The sequence below is a fragment of the Diachasma alloeum genome, unplaced genomic scaffold (genome assembly GCF_001412515.2).
Source record: "Diachasma alloeum isolate Michigan unplaced genomic scaffold, Dall2.0 Dall_scaffold_00285, whole genome shotgun sequence".
In the NCBI taxonomy this organism is placed as follows: Eukaryota; Metazoa; Arthropoda; class Insecta; order Hymenoptera; family Braconidae; genus Diachasma; species Diachasma alloeum.
In genome coordinates, this window is record NW_021680424.1 from 251,208 (window position 1) to 273,098 (window position 21,891).

The 21,891-nt window shown below is 37.5% G+C and overlaps 1 protein-coding gene across 3 annotated transcripts in view; it reads left to right on the forward strand.

Moving 5' to 3' along the window:
- The window catches only part of LOC107038586 (opioid-binding protein/cell adhesion molecule homolog), a 141,074-nt gene extending 119,610 nt beyond the window's left edge, over positions 1-21,464 (forward strand). For all 3 annotated transcript variants that reach the window (XM_029126145.1, XM_029126146.1, XM_015257769.1), the window contains 7 exons: positions 2,951-3,109; positions 7,252-7,380; positions 7,970-8,107; positions 10,817-10,966; positions 11,075-11,122; positions 17,755-17,817; positions 18,301-21,464. In XM_029126145.1, the coding sequence (XP_028981978.1) occupies positions 2,951-3,109; positions 7,252-7,380; positions 7,970-8,107; positions 10,817-10,966; positions 11,075-11,122; positions 17,755-17,817; positions 18,301-18,464 (851 nt within the window). In that variant the 3' untranslated portion in view covers positions 18,465-21,464. The remainder of the gene's footprint in view (positions 1-2,950; positions 3,110-7,251; positions 7,381-7,969; positions 8,108-10,816; positions 10,967-11,074; positions 11,123-17,754; positions 17,818-18,300) is intronic.
- Positions 21,465-21,891: the final 427 nt, after the last annotated feature.

Genomic DNA, 21,891 nt, shown 5'->3' on the forward strand with positions numbered 1-21,891 from the left:
CCCCCCCCCCCCCCCCGCAAGATACGCGAGAGCTTATATTCACGTCAACAGGAAGACACGGTAAAAGACGATAGAGTCACCCCACGTACGTTACAGTTACATCCTAAACATAAATCAACCCTCGAACGTACATATCGTCGGATCCGAACCCCTTGCCCTCTCCCTCCTGACCCATCTGAGTCTCGCCCACATCCGTAATAAAGGACTGAATGATAACACGAGGCTGAGCATCCGCCGGATACTTCGCAGCCTCCAACACAAACCCCGAAAAAGGCTTTCCCTCTATTCTTCACTCGTTTCGACAAGGCTGGGGCCATTAACGTGTTTCAATAGTTACTTCTGGCTCTATTGTTGGGGACCTGGGTAATGGATGTATCTACACGGAGAGAAAGCTGAATAAAAACAACTAGTCACGATAATCTAGCCACGATTATCTAGTACAGATAATCGTGGCTAATTTTATTGTACGAACGGCAATCATGTAGAATATCTAATTATTATTCGTTCGAAAATATATCATTACTAAATTGTGAAATTTCAAAATTCAACTGTTTGACGCAGTGCAAGCAAAAGATTTTTTTTGCCAACTTTTTTTTATTCTTGGGAGTACTGATGAGAATAATAATTTTCCATTCAGTAAAATGGAAAATCATAGAGAAGTTTTCATGGGCGATTTTGTCAATAGATTATTCGATTGAAATTCAGCATCATATTTTCCTTTTTCCCTCTCTGAATCTCCCCCTGGGCCTTGCTCTGGACTTTGAATTTTGCTGTTTAATTTTTTTTTTCAATTAATTGATTGACAAAATCTTCTACTGATTGGAAAATTATAATTCTCATCAGGCCTCCCAAGACTAAAAAAAATATTGACTCACAAAATTTTTTTTGCTTGAATTGCGTCCAACAGTTGTTTTTTTTACTGTTTCATTTTGCCCCCCTCGTCCCTATCTATCGAAAATCAATGTTTTTTTTCCTTTGGGGGGTGGGACACAGAGGGAATGAGTTATCTGAGTTTATTTCCTATTTTTTGGAGGCTATCGTGGGATGAAGGAGAGGTGAAGGAGTCAAAAGGCACCCAACAAAATTTATGGTCTAAAACATGACATGAAGGTTCATCTACCACACCTAGATACAGAAAATGTAGATAAAAAAAATAAATCACTATTAATGGAGATTTAAAGAGTAAAGAAAAATTATAAAATCAGCTCTACACTATTTCATTCGATGTCCCCGAGCGATAACGCTTTATAATGGCCCGAGAAAGGAGATAAGGGCCTGGTACATGTGCATGTGGAGAGTTTGGCACGGTTCAGGAGGGGTAAGGATAGCGAGAGTTGAAGAGGCCCGCGGGAGGGGGTGAGCTAAGGGGATGGGGATCCGGTGGTGAAACCGATTTTATTCCACCCCACGGCCGGAACTCGATTTGCGGTCGAGTGCCCGTATGGCCTGATGCAGAATTGGCTGGTCAAACCCGATCTGCAGTGTCCATCTCTACGTGTGTTCAGCCCCCCCCGCCGGCACCCGCTCCATCAGCGTAACTTCCCACCAAATTCGATGGGGATGTCTCGCTCCGACGAGTGACACACTCGTGTCGCCCATCAATCCGTCCGCTGGGGACTGCGGAGATGCGGAGGATCTTTAAATTTTCTTGATGGCCGCATTTGTTTTCATTCTATGGCACCGCAATCCTCAAGGGCTGGTAATTCGTAAATGAGTGGCGTTGATTCAATTCCGTAAATTCAAACGTATCCTCTCTTCACGGAGAGAAATAACGTCATAAGCTCACAAAAATAATTTCTCGCGCCAAATATCTCCAAATATATTTTGAGGATTAATTTCTCGGGATAAGAATTCCGGATAATGTGCCAGACAATGTCAGATTTTGGTGAAGTGTTTATGACTTGAACATGAACATTTCATGATAAAGTGAGAATTTCTTGCTACAAGAAATCGGTTTTAAATAATATAATAATTAGTAATTTAACTTCTCAATTATTGGCTGATAAAATAATTCGGAATTTGAAAATTAGAATATAAAAATTGGTGAGTAATATTAAGAATTGACTTATTCCAAATTTAACTGTAATTCAAAATTTCGATTATGCCGATGTCTGTTATAACATTTAAACAAATTACTTTTCTTACGCAGAAACGAATGTCTGAATTTTACACACCTTTTGTAGGACATTTTTCAGACGCTAAAAAACTTCTGAATAAAATGAAAATTTGTCTGAATACAAAATTGGCCTTTTTCCTATTCTCATCTCTGGAGGATAAATTTCTTGGGATAAGAATTCCGGATAATGTGCCAGACAATGTTAGATTTTGGTGAAGTGTTCATGACTTGAACATGAACGTTTCATGATAAAGTGAGAATTTCTTGCTACAAGAAATCGGTTTTTTCTTGTCAGAAGATGCGAAAATGACTAAAAATATTAAAAGCTTCGACCCAGTGAATCATGAATCAGAGGCTTTCATATTGAATGAATAGAGAGTTTATGCAGAGGAAAACCTCCAGATATTAAAAAAATATAACCGTCGCTTACGCTCAATCGCTTTGAGTTCGAAGGGAAGCAATATCTTCGTTTCCTTCTGTCAAACTATTCTTGTCTTTTGAGGAATATTATCTCACTTCGAAAAAAGACATCATCTTTTCATTCAGTAACTTCCTCCTCAGCCCGAAGAGCGCCGATTTCTTATCTGAAACCTACGGTAAATTGATCAAATATATGCGCGATGTTTTTCGCTCAAGAAATGATTTTCGTGATATTATGTCGATTTTTCTCCCAGTGTAGAAGTACTTTTTCAACTGATCGGAAGTAACTTCTTTTAGTGCAGTCTCTCTGATATAATTCATTGCCTCTTGGCGTCACACATGCCCTCACGTACAAATGACGCGATTCCTTTTTTACGAGTTATGCCGTTTATTCTGTAATGTTCAATGTTACAGTTCCACCGGATATAATCGACGATGAAACCAGCGCTGACATGATCATACGTGAGGGCAGTAATGTCACCCTGAAGTGTTCAGCAACTGGGTCACCACGTCCCAACATCACCTGGAGGAGGGAGAACAGCAACGGAATACTTATCGGAACTGATAGTAAAGGTTCGTGTCATTAAATCCCCCGCCATATCAATCCCTTAACTTTCAGGTAATTCAATTCCACCTCCGTATCCCTGCACTGAGAGAAAAAATTAGCTCCGCCGAAAAACTATGCTCCACGTGAGAATATTTGATGGAGTGGAACAGATTTACTCGGGGGAAATTAACCGACTTGATGGAAGGAACTTTAATTTCCTTCACAAAAATTAAATTTTTGTCGAAATCAGCGGAAATATCCCTAGAAGAATCCCAACTGTTGGCAGGAAAAATATCATCTGTTGTACGACAGTCCCTTGATCTGAGAGAACTCCATAGGTTTATGCAATAAAAAAATACATTGACAAGTCAAACGGTTCAAGTCAATTCCATTCTAGCGCCAATTCTCGATGAATATCTCAAATTCTAAAGGAGTTAACAAAATTTTCGTAAAGATCTTTTTTAAAGAAAAGTGAAGACTATCGAAAAAGATCTTACAAAAAATTCGCTATCTTTCGTCAATTTCGAGTTATTCAACAAAAAACTCAAAATTTTGCCATTTTTTTTTTAATTTTAATTTTTTTTTTTTTTCAAAAAACTCAAGTGGGAGATAAGTCGATTTAAACCGATTGACCACTTCACTTCTGAAATGTCTCACGAGGACAATTACTACTACGAAAATTATCATGTTTTGGTTGAAAATTGAAAAATATCTCTTCAGAGGAACACACAATTTTTCGGCAGAACTAATTTCTTCTCTCACCGTGAGGTCATCCCTCACGAAAGTGCACCTGAATGTTTGAGAGAAGAAGCACAAACTGTTGCCGATAAAACGTAGATGTTACATTCGGATACAAGTGTATAACAATTTTGTTCGGAAGTCGTGAGGTCAGGGGGGGGGGATCAGACCACGTGGCGTACACTAGGCACTCCTGCAGGCAACGACAAACTTCATATTTGCATTGAAATTGGCAAACAGAATGGGCGGTCGGCAGCCGGGGAAACCCAAAAGTACCTGATTTGTATATCTACCGCTACTCCTGGGCTTGCTGTAGCAAAATTGTTGATATCCTTAGGAGTTTCATTGAGTTTTGGTTCAGTTACATGTTCAATTTCAATTTATGGTTATTTCCGGGGAATGATAAACCGGATATCTCATATATTTTACCTGCGATTGACATTTTTTTTCAACAAAATAAATTGTTTTTCCAAATGCGACAATTTAAAATTTAACAAAATCGTTTAAATCATTTTTTTTGGTTCTGCTACAGCTCTATTTTAATTTAACAGAATAAATAAAATGAAATTCAATAAAACGAATTTTTTTTCGACTGCTACGATTTAAAATTAAAAAATCGTTAAAATGGCAGCGAAATTGTTTGAAGAGTTTCGTTAAGTTTTGGTTCAATTACATGTGCAATTTCAATTAATAGTGATTTCCGGGGAATGATAAACCTGCCACATAAATAATAAATGATAATAATAATAAAAATGGAATTTTGTCCAGCTGCGACACCTTAAAATGAAAAAAAAAACATTGAATAAATTGTTCAATTCCCCCATAAAAAAATATGAAATAAAATGATCAATGAACTCTCCAATTAATCCCCAAATAAATTCTTCGCGAAGCAGAGGAAATTCTCCCCTAATTCAGGAGTATTTTTCCCCCCAGAAAATTAGCATAAAGATAACTCCATCTCCCCCGGTCTTTTTTTTTTTTTTCAATTTTCCCCCATTACCCTTATCTCGCACGTGAAGGTGACAATGTTCACCACGTTTTCGTTACGCCATTCACTCTGACGCTGTGAAGAACGGCGCAGGGGCGGTGGGAAGCTTTCACAAATAAAAAGAGGTAAAAATAAAAGAACAGTGAGGGGAAAAAAAATGAAAAAGAAGCGGTGAGCGTTTAACGACGAAATTAAGTCGGAGACGTTAATTTTATAGTCTAACCCAGCGTTGTACATCGCGTGTGACGCCCTGACGGAATAAGTAAAGCCTCGCAAAGTCTTATCGTGTCACAAATACCCGGAGCATCGGCTGTACTCACTGTTAGTCTTGGGGCTTCTGGAGAAATACATAAATCCTGGGATTTTATTCAAATTTTATCGATTTTTCTCCTGAATTCGCGACTTCAATAGTTTATTCATGATTTTATTCGAGTGTTTCATGAATTTTTCCGTCATTTCTCGAGTTTTTCCCCATTATTTTTCATTGGTTTGTTTGAGGGGAGATTATTTTGTCGGTTGAACGGGGAGTTTTCAACGATTTTTTCGGTGTCAAAGGTCAGTTGTCTGGTTATGGAGGTCAGTAATCACGCGCAGGGCACTTAATTATACCTCTGAGTAACCTCCACTTCATGAAGATTGTGGGAGTAGACCACAGGAGCCTCTGGCTGCCCCCACGTGAACCACTTCCGCCTGACGGAGATCTCCTCAACCTTCCGCCAATTCAGGAAGGGCTTATGGGGCGTGGGGTTGCGATCGAAAATTATCTAAATAGAAAAATCTGGTGGGTTTAATCTGGCGAGGAAGTGGTTTTACGCAATTCAAAAATTCCCCATTCACAATTATCTCTGCAAACCAGGGAAATTATTTATCTGAAGGGAACGAACGTTATTTTCATTAAACTCGATTTTCATCTCCGTTTATATTCAAATAAATATTCTTTTAAGCGTGAATAAATCTCTTTGATCTTAATGGAGACTTTGTCGGTTGTTAATTAATTATTGGAAGTGGAATTGCTGCATTTTCATTTTAATAAATGAATGAGTTCATTGATGTCGAAAGAAAATATTAGAATGGAATAGGGTAAACGGAAATTTAAACATTAATATAATTGTTGTAGCCGTAATTGTGGGGAAAATTTTGTTGTTTTGTCCAGTTTATTCATTTTTTTAATCATTAGTTAAAGAATTTTATTCACAATCATTTGTTTGTTATACTTCATTAATTAGTTTATTCACTAAGTTATTCGTTCATTATATTTTATTTTATCTTGCTTATTTATTAATTAGTTTAATGTTTTTATCGTTCAAAAGACTAAAAAATTAAGAAAATAAATTTTTATTTGAATCAAATAGGCCACACGGAGAGGAATATTCGGTAAAAATTACGGAACAATTCACGTAATCCGCAATGGGGAATTGTTTTCTGGGAATTTTTATAGGAATGGAAGAGAATAAATCTGAAACGTTCAGTGAATTTTCAGGTTCATCACCGAACAAAGTACGAAATTATTTCGTAATTTTTCCTGAAGAAGTAAAATTTTACAGAAACTTGCTGACTTATTGTGCCTCCAAAATCAAAAACTCTTGAACGTTCAACAATTTTTATGAAGCGGATGAGTTATTTCTACGTTCCGTTCCGTAAAATTTCTCAATCGTTGGGGAAAAATAACGGAACGACTTGTTGTCCCCACAGCGTTGAGTCATCAGACGAGTGATTAATTTTTACGGAACAAATCGTAGAATTTACGTGGCGATTCGTACAATTTCACTTCCGACTCACACTGTTTATTGAATTTTACTGCGCTCGCGGATTGCGTTTCGAACTGTAATTTGTACGTTTTTTTCTGGTAATTTCTCTTGAATTTCTCCCTTTAAATTTCCGATTAATAAATTCCACGTGAAATTAAATTCCCAAAAGCCCTAATTCCCTTTGAAAAATCATTAATTCACTGACAAACTGAGTCGCCTCATCTCAGAGCACACACATCCCCAGTTTCCCCAGCAAATATTCCCCCGGATTTAATTGTGGTCAGTGTTGATGTGGTGCCTTGACTTTCGACCAAGTAAACTAAATTTGCTGTACCAACTGCAGTGACTGAATGCAAAAGGGAAAGATGAGAGGGGGGAATTGAAAACTGGAAATGGCATCAGGAGCTTTGCCCAGTTAGCCTGTCTAAATAAATAGTCGCCTTGCAGCGTGAAACCATGGGAGCACGATAGAGAGACAGGGAGTGAAAAAGTGCTAGCAAAAATACGTCGAGTGGCTTTGATTTGATGGCTCCGGGGATGCGGTGACGCTTGCGGCATTTGCTCTGTGACTTTTGACTTCTCATCGATTTTTTTCGCACACCCTTTCTCTCACTCTCGTGTCACTTTGCAAAGTAGACACGGAGATTGCGATTATAATTGGATTTTAGAGCTTTTTTGTGATTTTTTTTTGCAGTAACGAGTGTCGAGGGCCAGAATTTCACCATCAGCAAGGTGAATCGTCTGCACATGGGGTCGTATTTGTGTATTGCGTCCAATGGGGTGCCTCCCACTGTCAGCAAGAGGATTGCACTCATCGTTCATTGTGAGTATTTGATTGTTTATTGCTGAATTATTCTGAAATTACTGGACAAATCAACGCTAGAAGCCTAATGGAGTTGTTGCTAGGCAATTACAACATTATAACACTTCTCAACTGGGAAATATTCAACAAATCTCCAAGTTATTATTTTTTACGATACACTGCGCGGAAAAAATGTGAAATTATTTTTTACTGTGGGAACGTACTATTCAAGGATCATATACCACACACTCAAAATTTACTGTTGAACACAGTAAAAATTGCGTAGTCGTAGAATGAAAGTAAAATATAATTGGCACGAGTAAAAATGTATTCAAGCCAAATAAATTTTGAAATTGTTGCTGTATGGTCCTCGATTACTATCTTCACATTCTAATTCAGTACCGAAGTGGTTAAAACGGCTTTTCTGGTATATTATAATTTCTGGCTTCTGCTTCGTTACACTTTACTTCCGAGTTCATCTGCCTTCTACTTCTGATCTAGGGAATGGATAAGGCCAGGCTACTTTTGTCTTGATTTGTCCACGTAATATTTCAATATCTAAACTACCAACGAACAACCAACATCATAAATTTTCTGTTTTATTTTGCAGTTCCACCAATGATAACAGTCCAAGATCAGCTGGTGAGCGCTCGTGTAGGTCAATCAAAAGTCCTCACATGCACCTCCGAGGCCTTTCCCAAATCAATAAATTACTGGACAAAGGACAAGACTGAGATAATAGCGCAAGGTGAACAATTTCTCATTTAATATCAAATCAAATAAACCTGAATTCGTGATATGTATCAGAACTCCGTTCATCATATCGTCTGGTTTACACCGCCAACAGCGCTGTAGTGGATTGCACTTGAATAATGCATGATTCAGTCCATGACATTGGTGATACAACGTGAATTTCATCAGATTGTATTTTCATGATCATTGGGAAGATGGCTGCATAAACAGTGGGAGCGTATCGATGGTGTTATTCTTCTCCCCGGTGGTATGGGGCGTGCCATATTGAGATCAATAGCACAAATGTCTGGGTTGGTTAATGGCCGGGTCGTTCGATTATTGCTACTGTTAATGGGACTATAACTCTAACATAACAATCGCGGTATTAATCATGTTTTGGTGGATGGTGTTGAATTTGAATAATCAAATTTGCTGGGGATGTCTGTTGGTCTAGAGCTATTTTACGGGGGTATTCGGGTCAGTGGGGAGGGGTTACCAATTGTTATTACAAAATTAATCAGCATATTCATTGGTCGTTAATTCCGATGGAGATGACGATATTTCAAACACGGGATTTTTCATTTTACAGTAGGAAAAATATTGTCGTGTGATTATTGTGTTTTATGGGGTCAGTGTGGGAGGTGTTATCCTGAGTTCTATGAAATGTTACGGGAGAATACGTCTTCAGAAACCATCACTTGGTGTTGAATGTTTTTCAGTTGAGAAGTGAGAAGAAGAAATTTAATTGCATTCGCTTTCTTGTTCTTTCATTTCCATATTTGCTTTTCATTTGGACTGTTTTATCTCTGGATGAGCATGAGCAAGCTGTCAATATGATAAACTGTGGTTTTGTCCTGTAATATTCACAAAGTGACGTGAGAACACGTCTTCGAAACCATCACTTGTAAATGTGTTGAATATTTTTCAGTTGAGAACTGAGAGGAAGAAGAAACTTAATTGCATTCGCTTTCTTGTTCTTTAATTTTTATATTGGCTTTTCATTTTCACTGTTTTATATCTAGATGAGCATGAACACGTCAATACGATAAACTGTGGTTTCGTCCTGTAATATTTAGAGACTCTCATCGTATCACCATTGAAAATAAACAGACCGTTGATTCCATGTCAACATAATGGACATCCGTCAGTCCTCGCAACGACCTGCAGTTGATTGAGATTCCCACATTCACGAGAACAAAAGCCCTATTTACCTATTTGTATTGAGAGTAGTAATCATTTCATCGTCAGATCCCTCAGGACCAATTAATACATCATTTAACGCGACATTCGCCTCAATTACTTTAGCAACATTCTCCCTATTTCATTGTGCCTCAGTGTATTTTTGCTATCGACAAAGTGTATCACGTATAAAAGAGGAGAGGAAGAATCTCGTATCGATTGACCATAGCTAGTCTCTCGTTGACGCTGTACTTTTTCGTATACTTTTTATCTTCATTTTCCGGCGAATTTTCTATACAGACTCAATCACCCTGGGCTGCTTCCTGTGTCGCTTCATTCCGGTCGATCGAAGCGATTTTTATTTGGTAAAAGCTGCCGTAAGCTTCGCCTTTAAGACATCAGTTACTATTTTCGGGGGCAGAATAACGGTGGATTTATAGAGCTAGATTGGGGGGGTCGGAGTTATCGAGGCTGATGGCTTGAAAATTTCATGTTTGAAGGGATGAAAAATGAGGTATGTCTGGGGTGAAGTATCGAATATCAACATTTGTAGCGAATTTCTCTGGGTTATTGTCTCCACTCTTCCAGCGATTTTCATAGCGCAATCGCATCAGCTGAACAATCCCTGGAAATAGGGAATTTTCGCGGGGAGAATTTACGCTGAATCCTCTACAATGGCCTGCTCAATGCCCAATAGCTTCACAAAATCTTGCAAATTTTCTATAGTCACCCGGGCCTTTCACGGTTTCATTGCACCTGGAATTTTCAAAACGTCTGTTATCCGGATTCGAAGGTGTCTTGAATGCATGAATGGGTGTCGATCTAAATAGAAATCACGTTAACTTAGTTTCTGCGTGCCGAATACTCAAATAACCTAGACAGGAGAGGAAACAGGGTGAGGATTCAGAGCCATCATCTGACGTGATTGAACTATTGTGACGTCGGGGATTTTGATACACGAGTGTTTTGCCAGCGGACGATCGGACGACAGTGAAGCTCCTTTTTTAAGAATTCGATGTCCATCTCAACTTTGTTTTGCAATTCCGGCGTTGGTTTATTAATTGGCACCTTCGGACGTGTCTTGTGAGGGCAGTCAGGTGATTGATATGCGGAGGAGGTGCACGGACCTGGGAACGTGTTCCCTTTGGACAGAGGGAACTCGGATTTAATTATTGTTGTTAAATTTCCAACGGGCTTGCACTTTATGAACTGAGATTTTTCAGGTAAAAGGGGAATTCTTAATAATCGGGTGATTCATTATTTAATTCAGCTGTCCCCGAGTGTTTTAATATTTCATCGGCTTCCGGTGGAAGTTAATTTTATTTAATTGAGTTAATGGATGGCATCAATGACATTTCAGTGAATTAACTGAGGACTCTGCTTGGTATTCCAGACGTGTGAAAGTTTCAACGAACGTGACGACATTATCTCGCCGTTTTGGCCTTTTACATTGAAAATTAATTCCGGAGAATATCTTGGAAACGAGATTTTCCCTCGTTTTTTATAGTTATCAGTGGGGGTAATCCAGCGGGTTCTTAACTTTCAGACGGCCGGTATGAACCAGTTTTCGTCGAGGATGGCTATACTGTTCACATGAATCTCACTATTCGCTCGGTGACCAAGTCTGATTTCGGCGCGTACAAGTGTGTATCGAGAAATTCACTCGGAGATACTGATGGCACAATCTCACTATACGGTAACTGCACGAACTCAAGCTGTTCATTGATTATTTCAATTAAATTCTGATTACTCGAGTTTAATTGAACGAGCGGGTTGATTAATTTTTTCCTCATTCATTTTTCAGAGAATGAAAATACGGCGTACGAAACCAGTGATGATCTCAAAAATAAAGGTAAGAATATTTTTTAAAATTGAAATTTCAAAAAATTATGATCCCCGCAATCGATTGCATTTTTAAAATTGGCGAATCGACAAATTTTTGATGAAAAACTCAATATGACGGCTATTTTCACCGCATTAGCATTCGAGATATTAAACTTTTATATCTCTAGTTCTATTAGCTACAAACGAATCGACATATTGACTTTTTCCGCCGGCATGTCCGCCTCTCCCTCGAGTGAATGAAAATTTCCCTCTTCTACGGTTCAATATTTTCATTCATAAAGAATCTGAAAAATGAACTAAATCTCAATGATACTTAAAAATACCCGATAAACCCACTTCCCCATGAAGACCCGCAATTGAATAGTGGATGAGAATCGATAGAGTTCTGTATGCAGTACGCGAAAAATGCATTTGCCTCGACAGACGTGAAGAAACTAATTTGACTGCCCAAATCCACTCATGAAAAGTGTAAAAATATGAGAGGGCCAATGAATGAAGGAATTTGCAAACGTTCATACGAGTGCAGTTGACTCGAGTGGATCCCATTACATTTGTCTGTTATGCTCTTTGCTGCCTGAAGGGCTGGTCTAGTGCCACGGTAATGATACCAATGACTGGCAATTTGTTTGAGGACAATGGATGGTCGTGAATGAACTCGGCTCAGTGATTAATTAGACCTCGTGTGCAAAGCTCTTCAGCGATCATTTCTAATTACCTCGGGGCATGGTTTTGCTTGGATTGAGTCGTTGATTAACTCGAGAACAAAATATCAATCGACAGTTTTGTATACTGCTAGGAGATCGAACGGATTTATGAGTAATTGTTTTGACTAGGCTAACGGCGCGCCTCTACGACGTGAGACTAGACGATTGAGATGGTGAACTCGATTCGATATTCGTGTGACACAAATTATGAGCGAACGTCAGCATGCGCGAGTGCCTTTTCAATAAGGACGATTGATGCGAGAACAAAATATCAATCAATAGTTTTGAATATTGCTGGTGTAACCCACGGACTCGGGAGTATTTGACTTGACTCGGCTGACGGCGCGCTCTCGCACGCCTCTGCGACGTGAGAATAGCCAGATGAGATCGGAGATTCGATTTTATTCGATATTTGTGTGACACGACTTCCGGAAAATGACGTCATGACGTGGGTGTGCATTTTAAATAAGGATATTGAATGAGAGATTGTTCACCTTGTGCTATTGTCTCAGTCTTGTCCTTTGTCCGGTAATTTATTGATTCGGGAAAGGCTTCGGAGGTACATGTGAGGACTTTTGAATAAAACAGAAAATTTATTCATTGATTATTCACTGATATTTTTGATATTGAAATGTTACATGGACGAGTCAACAGTAAGTAAAGTATTATCATATTATTATTGTGGGTGATGGGATCGGTTTACGCCCGAATTTCAATCAATGTATTGTCCTGAGTTCCACAAGAGGCCTGATTTCATTAGAGCCAGAAGGGGAAAATTATTTCGTCATAATGGGCAGGCATTCAACAACTCACTGATAAACCGTGCTGTGTCCTGTGATATCTAGAGAGACATCATTTCACCACAGAAAATAATCAAACCATTGATTCAATGTCAACATAATAGACATCCGTCAGAATTCTCGCAACTGCCTGCAGTTAATTGAGATTCCCACGTTCACGGGGGCAAAGATTTAATTCGGCCATTTGTATTTGTCCATTTGTCCCTCACTCATTAGCCCTCTCTCTATTTAGCAATACGAATCAACGAATTTACATTCACCCGGAGGCTTGAAATGTGCCCATGACAACGGTAATGCAGAAAGTGGGATTTGAACTCGTTTTATGTAGGTGAATTGTTAACCCATTTCAACTCACTGGATGGAAAGAATATCAAACAGTGGAGCGGGGTATAAACGGACATTTCTTTCGGATAGATCAAAGGAGGCCGCAAACGTTTCCACCCCCTCACGGGTGTATTCAACCTTTATGAATAAGCAAATCCCTCGTAATCCGATTTAAGTTAAGCTGTTGAGTATATCTAACATGGAGGGAATATTTCTTTGATAATGCTACGGCTCCATCAGCGTTTTGTGGATTTGTTTTTCCGCGTTTCGTTTGAAATTTTAATTTTTTGCTTTGGATTATATATATTTTTCAATGGATCATTATTTTCTCCCGGACTTTTTCAATCTCCGAGGATTAAACTTAATATGAAAAGTTGTTAAAGGCTAATTGGAACGGAGATTCGTTCAAATAGTAGTCAAAGAATTTTATTAATTGCAGAACATTTTTCATTAAATAAAAAAAATGGGAAATAAACATTTATAAATACTAATTAAAAAATCACGTTTCGTTTGGTTAAAATTGTAATATGGAAAACTGTTGAAGGCCAATTGGAGCGGACGTCGGTTCAAATATAAGTGCAGAATATTTTCCTTTGAATAGACAAAAATGGGAGAAAAACACGTTTACGATTTCAAAAACTACGTTTGAAAGCATCAAAAATTCCTCTCAATCCCGCTGTAAACCCCATCAACTATTCAAAACTAATCCACTCGACGTTACACCGAAACCCTGATGAATTCCGCCAATTTCCTTTGATTTATCAACATTAATTAGCAACAAAAACCCTCCATCAAAGGGATGAATTTTCCTTTTTCGAATTAATTTTCCTCTGTGATGTATTCGTATTTCCGGCGATTGTGGCTCGGAATTTGCTAAAAAACATTCATGCAAGCTCTCCTCCATGTCTCTCTGGTACATAGGTATTCACCAATGCCCTCCTCCCACCCTCGCCTCTTCAAAAACATATATCCTACGAAATTATTAACGCCGGACAAAATTCCTGGAGCTCCGGTGGCGGCGATTAATCTTCACTCGGGAAACTATCGTGCTTTCCACCTCTCCAGAGGCGATTCACGAATATCTATGTGACACGATTAAATCTCAGGTTCATTGAACGAAGGATACCATTAATACTGCAGTGATGTCGGCAAAAATTAATGTGTCGATCCGGGTATTTATTATTTATAAGAGTTTCTCACATTTTTTATTAATTAATAAATCAATTCTGTTATTAATTAATAGAATAGAATAATGGAAATTTCGATTCTAGTCTCGTCTCATTCACTCTTCTGTTATTTAATTAATTATCGAGTAAAATTAATCCGAATTAATCGGTTAATCAAGGTATTTTTTTATTTATATTTTATTTTCATCCGCGTGTGGTTAATTGGAGGGGGAAGGTTTAATTATTTGTAATTGCGTCAAGTTTCGATTCGGGAATGTTTGGCGTGGGTGGGGGTTCGGGAGTTATGATGATTGTGGGGGTTTTTAATTAATTACGATATGAATTGACTGATTTTTTGAAAAGTAAATGAAAAAAATTTCCAAAAATTCGATTTTTTTCCTCATTTGCATAAAACGAAACTCTGAAGACTATTAATACCGAATTTTCCTCAGGGGAAATTTCTTCATATTTTCCATCAATAAACGGAGCAATTCTGTTCTTAAATAATCACATAGAATAATGAAATTTCCGATTCTCCATTGAGAGAAGGTTAATCCGAAAATTGAGTTGACTGATCCTGTTGGGTCCCTTCACTGCTAAATTCACATCGAGGAATCTCGTCTCGTTAATTATTCCGTTATCTCATTAATTATCGAGTTGAAAGGAAAATACGTACAAAGCTTTTTCCTCGGTGAAAAGGCAAAGCCCCACGACCTAAATTAACCGAAATAAAAAAGTTTGAATTTGAAACAAGAAAAAAAATTCACAGACAACTTCGAAAGCCGCTTAGTAGCTTATGGTGCAGCTCAACAGAGTCATCTTCCTCGTGTGAAAATACGAAATCACGGAAGACAATTTCACCATTTTTCGCTGTTGAAAATTTTTGTCTGAAATTTCAAGGAATTTCAGTTCGGTAAAAATGAAGGGAAAACCAGAAAATTGCGGTCAATATATTTTTGAATTTTCAGAAGATTGACACTGAATGCGATTAAATTCAATGTAATTTGTCCCTGAATATTCATATTAGATTGAAAATTCAAATAAATTAACAAATTTTTAACTTTATGCTGCTTAAAATTTCGGAACTTCACCGAATTTTAAGTGAAACCTGAAATTTCAGGATTTTTTTCCCCTAAATCGCATTACCCTATTTTTCTAATAGCGTGATCCTCATCAAGATATCCACATCAACCCGCAGCAGTTCGCCATTGTGCAACTTCGCGGCTGATATTTCCCCTCTCTCATTACCAACTCGTTCATTGGCGAGTAATACTCACATTACAAACCCTGTCCGGACGGCTCGTGACATCCAGAGATATGTTCCAGCTATGATAACGCGCTATCGGATACAGAATCCCAGTTCCGGATCGACGCGTGTCGCTCTCGGGAGCAACAGAAATAGACAGATGAGACTGGAAATTGAGGCGAGTGAATATGTGAAAGGGACCTTACGTGGAATACGACAAGTTGTCTGTGTAGGGTCGATAGGCATCGACAACTCGGTGAGGGACTGCGAATTGAGTGAGACGAACATTTCGAATTTGTCACTGAGAATCCGAGCGGAATGAGACATGCATTATTCCCGCCACGTGTGCAGGGCGGGGGGAGCTGGATAGTCAAACCGGACGGACAGGGCAGGGGTGAGGGGGTTGGGGGGGGGTCGTAAGCTTTGTGGGAGCATACTGTATGCTCTACAAAGAGACCAAGTAAATTACTTGCTGGATGGATGTACTGAGAAACGGTGAATGAAATCTTGAGTTGATTGAGAGAAATCTTGAGTTGGTTAAGGAGAAATTTGAAGGGTTTGAATTGCTCGGAACGAGGAATTCTTGCGGAATTTGAGGGCCGACGCGAGGGCCGTGTAATAGAGCGGAATTTCTGGTTTGAATTGGTGAATTTTGGCGTAGTGAAACGGATGAGTTTATCTAGGACTGTTTGATTTGTCTGGGGTGACGGCGCGCTGCCGGGAGAATAGACTAGTGGGATGATTCGATTCGAATTTGTGTGACACGAATTACGAGCGAACGTCAGCGTGCGCGTGTGCCTTTTAAATAAGGACGATTAATGCGAGAACAAAATATCAATCAATAGTTTTGAATATTGCTGGTGCAACCCAGGGACTCGGGAGTATTTGACTTGACTCGGCTGACGGCGCGCTCTCGCACGCCTCTGCGACGTGAGAATAGACAAATGAGATCGGAGATTCGATTTTATTCGATATTTGTGTGACACAACTTTCGGAAAATGACGTCGTGACGTGGGGTGCATTTTAAATAAGAATATTGAATGAGAGATTGTTCACCTTGTGCTATTGTCTCAGTCTTGTCCTTTGTCCGGTAATTTATTGATTCGGGAAAGGCTTCGGAGGTACATGTGAGAACTTTTGATTGACCTATCCGAGCGCTCACTAGGTGATCTTGAACTGCTGTCATTGGAGGAGCTGAAAAATAAAACAGAAAATTTATTCATTGATTATTCACTGATATTTTTGATGTAAATATTACATGGACGAGTCAACATTAAGTAAAGTATTATCATATTATTATTGTGAGTGATGGTTCGGATCGGGATCGGTTTACGCCGAAATTTCAATCAATGTATTGATCTTTGCGTGATTTTCTGGAGAGGGGCTATTGTCCTGAGCTCCACAAGAGGCCCGATTTCATTAGAGCGAGAAGGGAAAAAATTACTTCGTCATAATGGGCAGGCATTCAACAACTTGCGTGAGAATACATCTTCAAATAACATCTTTCCTCTCGCTGCATGAATTGCAAAGTACAGCCCGATAAATTTAGTAATGAGAAAAAACAGCTTCGGAGTTGATAAGACTTGTTACCAGTTAATACAGGAAATACTTTTCAAGTTCATTCGATGAACTCAATCTCGTTGCAGCCGTTTCTTTCCAGCAGTTTAATGGCTAATCTCGAGAATCCGGAAAACTTTTTCCACCTAAAACACTTTGTTTTATGACTAATCGATCGGCTACAGCCGCTGCAGCTGCTGTTCTTCTTTGTGGGAAATGTGGGATGTTAACAAGTTGATATGCCGTTCAATTACGAGGAAAGCACATCGCGGATAGTTCAGGGCATTATGTCCCGTGGGTGCGATTTAATTTTGAATATCGGATTTCTGATTCAGTCATTTTATTCTCGCGATTCTCGTCACTAAATTTTTAAGGCTCTTTCATAATTTATTGTCGCACTAGATTCTTCAGCGTGTTCATCAATCATTTGACATTTCGGTGAAGACGACTGTGTTATGTGTCTTAGATGACTCCAGGCGGAACAAAAATTCAGAGAAATGTCAGGAGTTCAATGGGCCATTTCGTCATACATAAAATTTACGGCTTTAGTTTTAACGGGTGTAGGTCACTGCGAGTTTTTTTCATGTCTTTGTCACACGATTGTACTTCGTAACGAGTCAAGTTATGTTGAGTGATATTTCAACATTGAATGTTCTTTATTTACTTTTTTTATCGATCACAAAAACTTGAAATTGACCAGAACTCAAAATAAAATTTACGTAATTCTGGAATTATCTCATTCATTATTTCAACGGAATATTTGACGACAAAAATCGCGATGTTTTATGCTAGTTGCATATTCACATGGATATAAAAACCCTAATCTGTCATAAATATTCCAGGTAAACTGAAGAAAAACTCCAACAACTTACTGGAGGGTAATCAGAATATGCTAAAAGAACAAGGTACGATATTTTAGAATTATGCTGAAGTATTATGAAAGGGTATTAAGTTAATGGTTCCAGCGGAGTTGATCTTTTGGTATAATTCATTTGCATACATAGTTTATAGCCGAGAGATGCAGAGTTTTCGAACGAAAATTCACTTTTCAATTATTTCACTCTTCATTGTCTGAATTATTTATTTTGTTCTAGTGAATCCTCCCTTTCTGATTAGAAAATCATTGAAAAATTTCAACATTTGCGACTTTTTTTATCGTTAGAGTGACAAAATGAAGACAACGTTCTTCCGGAATTGACAAGAGAATTAAAAAAAATATTTTTGTGGAGAATTTTTTTATTATTTTATTATTTTCGTTACAAAATCTATTCTTTGCGAAATAATTCAATACTCGAAACGAAATGATTATTTCCATTTAATCTAAAACGTCTGGAGCTCAATGACAAAATCCTAAAGCAGTGATAAGATCATTAAACTCTGTCTTCCAGACTTGAAACTACGAGGTAGAAAGGATAACAGCAATGACGGGGAAGATTACGAAGATTCTGGTACGTCAGCGGCAAAGTGCAGTGCTTGTCTGGCAATCGTAGCAGTTGCATTGGTACTTTGCTTTCATCACCATCTTCAGCTCCAGGCCCTTCATCCCGCCTGAGTGGATGAGCCCCCCTCGTTCCCCTCAACCCTTCAGACCCACCGACAAACTGTATCTCCATCGCGAATGATCTTTAGAAAACACGAGTTACAGGTTTAAATTGAAACTTTTGAAGATGATATCTATGAATTCAAAATCCACTCTATTTTCACTGCCAAGAGAATCTGTTGTAAACTCCAGTCAGAGGCGAGGGATGCCGAGAAGGGTCTTTCAAATAAATTGTAGAACTTTTTCATTTGAAAGGTAACATTCAGGTGGAAGGGGACGCGTTGAAATTTTTCCGGATTATTTCGTGAATATCTTGAGGATTAAAAGGTGCAGGAGTTGCAAAAGAGGTTTTTCAATTTCTTAATTTAGGTTTTTATGTATTTTTATGGATTTTCAGATATGAACTCATGTTTTCGAGTTAAAAGTGAGATATTCAAGATTTTGTAAAAAAATATTGTTGCTTTAATTTTTGAATCAATGTTTTGAATTTTTGTTGGACCCGTTTGTGTTCAAGATATTCACGAAGTTTGCTCATTAGTCGCGATCATGATTAATTTTCGATACAACAAATATATTAAGACTGACTGGGGGTTGAGTGGAAATTACAGTTTCTGTGTAATACAGTTTTATGGAAGCTTTAAGATGTGCTACGATACCCGAAACGTGTAAATAAGAAATATCTCAAATTCAGTGCGCGCAAAAATGTGAAATTCTATATGAAATTTAGGAACAAAACGAGGGGAGTCGAAGTCGAGGGGGCATTTGCACGAATTTTTTCGAATAATTGGGATGTTTTGTGAGAAATTGTGTTCATGATGAAGAATTGAAAAATACAGAACATTTATTGTGGGGAATTTTTCTGTTGGGGAAAATTGCCTTCATATTTTCGTTCAATATTATTCATTGAGGAGATAATTAGCTGTTTATAATATTCAGATGTGAAATGAGATCCAGAATCTCTTCTATTTCGTCATTTCACTTGTCCACTGATTAATTCAATTAAAGAATTGAGTAAAGGACGAAAATAAAAGAACGAAAACAAATCGTTAGCTTTAAAAGCCCTCAAGATCGATTGTTTGAATGGTGTTCTCCTCTTAACCAAAAGTTCATTATTAATACTCTATAAAAACTCAGGGGATTATGAGAATATTTGTGAGGAAGGGCTGGAGTTCTTCGAAATCCCATGAATGAGAAATTTCCTTGTTGATGAGGAGTTTCAGAAGAAAATGTGGAATATTTGTTGTGAGAAATTTAATCCCTTAAGAACTCAAAGTCTTCACAAAATCCTCTCCCAAGATATTCATTAAGAAGATAATTATCCATTCATAAAATAATTTCGATGAGAAATTCACTTGTTGATGAGGAATTTGAGAAGAAAATGTGGAACATTTGTTGTGGAATGTTATCCCTTAAGAACTCAAAGTCTTTATAAAATCCTCTCCCAAGATATTCATTACAAAAATAATTACCCATTCATAAAATGATTTAAATACGAAATCCGATCAAAAATCGTTTCTATTTTATTGCATTCATCGATTAAACGTCTGACTCAGCGCCTTTTACCAACTTTCACCGAAAACAGATTAACCATTGAAGAAAGACGTGCAACTGCCCCCAGAATGATTAATTAATGTACAGTAGAAATACATGAAAACTAAATTAATTTATGTGTCGTCCGTGTGTGAGTGAATCAATGTCATAAAATACCTCTTATTTTACAACTATAAATTAATGTACTCTCATAATTTAATGGATTTATGTTAATACCGCCGTTAGAATCCTCAGTGCCTGGAGAATGAATTCGCTATGGAGTACCACTGTTGAGAAATCGAGGAATAAAGTGATCGGTCATGCGTGAATTATCAAAATTTGGGGCGAGGGGAGAGCAATGAGGTTCAAGGGGCTGGTCAGATTAAGAGAATTCGCTGCTAGACGTATCTGGGGGGGCCTTCACGTGCCACTGCATCTGCTCTGATACGATAAAAGATGGGAGATATAAAAATTGAATTGTGTTCACTCCCTGACGAATTCAGGGGCGAAATTATTCTCAATGGTTAGTGTATTTATTTTCTCAACCCCCCCTCTTTGTGTCGAGTCATTTGGGTGCGATGAGTGGATGAATGGGATGAACTTAATACGCTTTGTAAAAATGTAGATTCGCCGAGACATTCCATGCTGAGAGTCACGATTTTAACGGATTTTTTATTCCAGACAGTTTTTGATTTTTTATTTGACAAATTAGATTGTTTGGAGTTTTTCCTCACTTGCTTTTCAATGGAAATGAGATTTTTATTTTTGGATTAATCGTTTTTACGAAAATTCAAAAAATCGTGATTGAAGTAACGAAATGGAGACAATTTTCTTGTTATTTGCGAAAAAACGTGAGGTTTTTTTTATTTTTTATTTTTTTCTTTGGTTTCTGCAGTTGAAAATGCGATATTTTGCATTTCATAAGAAGCCATACTATTTATTTAACGTCCAAAGGCATGAGAATTAAAAAATCATGAATTAGGTAATGAAATAAATTCAATTTTTATCTCTTATAAACAAAAAAATATCCAAAAACGTGGAAAATTTATTCTATTTCGTTACTTCAATCAACAAAACGATTAAAATTGCGATAACTAGTTGAAAAATGAGTTCATGAATGTGTAATTGGTTGTAGAGACCATCTACTGTGCTACTACGCTTAATTTCTCAGCATAATTTTTGTAGCGATTAAGAGAAACCATTGGTTTTCGATGTGCAGTAGAGAACAAGGCTTCTACCCTTAATTTATTTATCTACACAACCGAAAGGATCATCAAATTCATTGAAATTTCCCACGGAAATTCTGCTCGCTCGGTAATGCCGGTTGTGGGAAAACAGAAAACCTTATGACCACAGTTTTGCTTGTGTACGAAGAGATTATTCATAATTATATGATTATAAATTCATACGAATACACTATTATATTTGTACAACAAGTAAACGTTAAGGTGTAAATAAAAATATGTATATTGGAATCAACAATCATTATTAGCTCTTTATTCACCTGAAAAACGAAAATTAACAGCTTTAACTCATTAAAACTCGTTTAACACTTTTATAATTCATATTAATTAATTTTTTGAGGAAAAAAAAACATTTTAAACAATTTAAAATAATTTTTTAATGAAGTTGTTGCCGCAAATTTGATTAATTGTCGTCGATTCCCAGTCAATAATAATTTTTAAAGAACTTCATAAATTTTTCATTATTAAACAAATTAATTCAGAGTTGAGGGGCTGATTTAAACAATTTTATTCCGAGTATTTCGTTAATATTTCGTAATTTGAAGGATTTTTGATAAAAAATGAGATTTCTTGGGGAGAATTCGAAAAAATATATATTTCTTAATTTTTTTTTGAAGATGGCAATTGAAAAAATGATATTACAATCAGAAAATCAACTGGGAAGA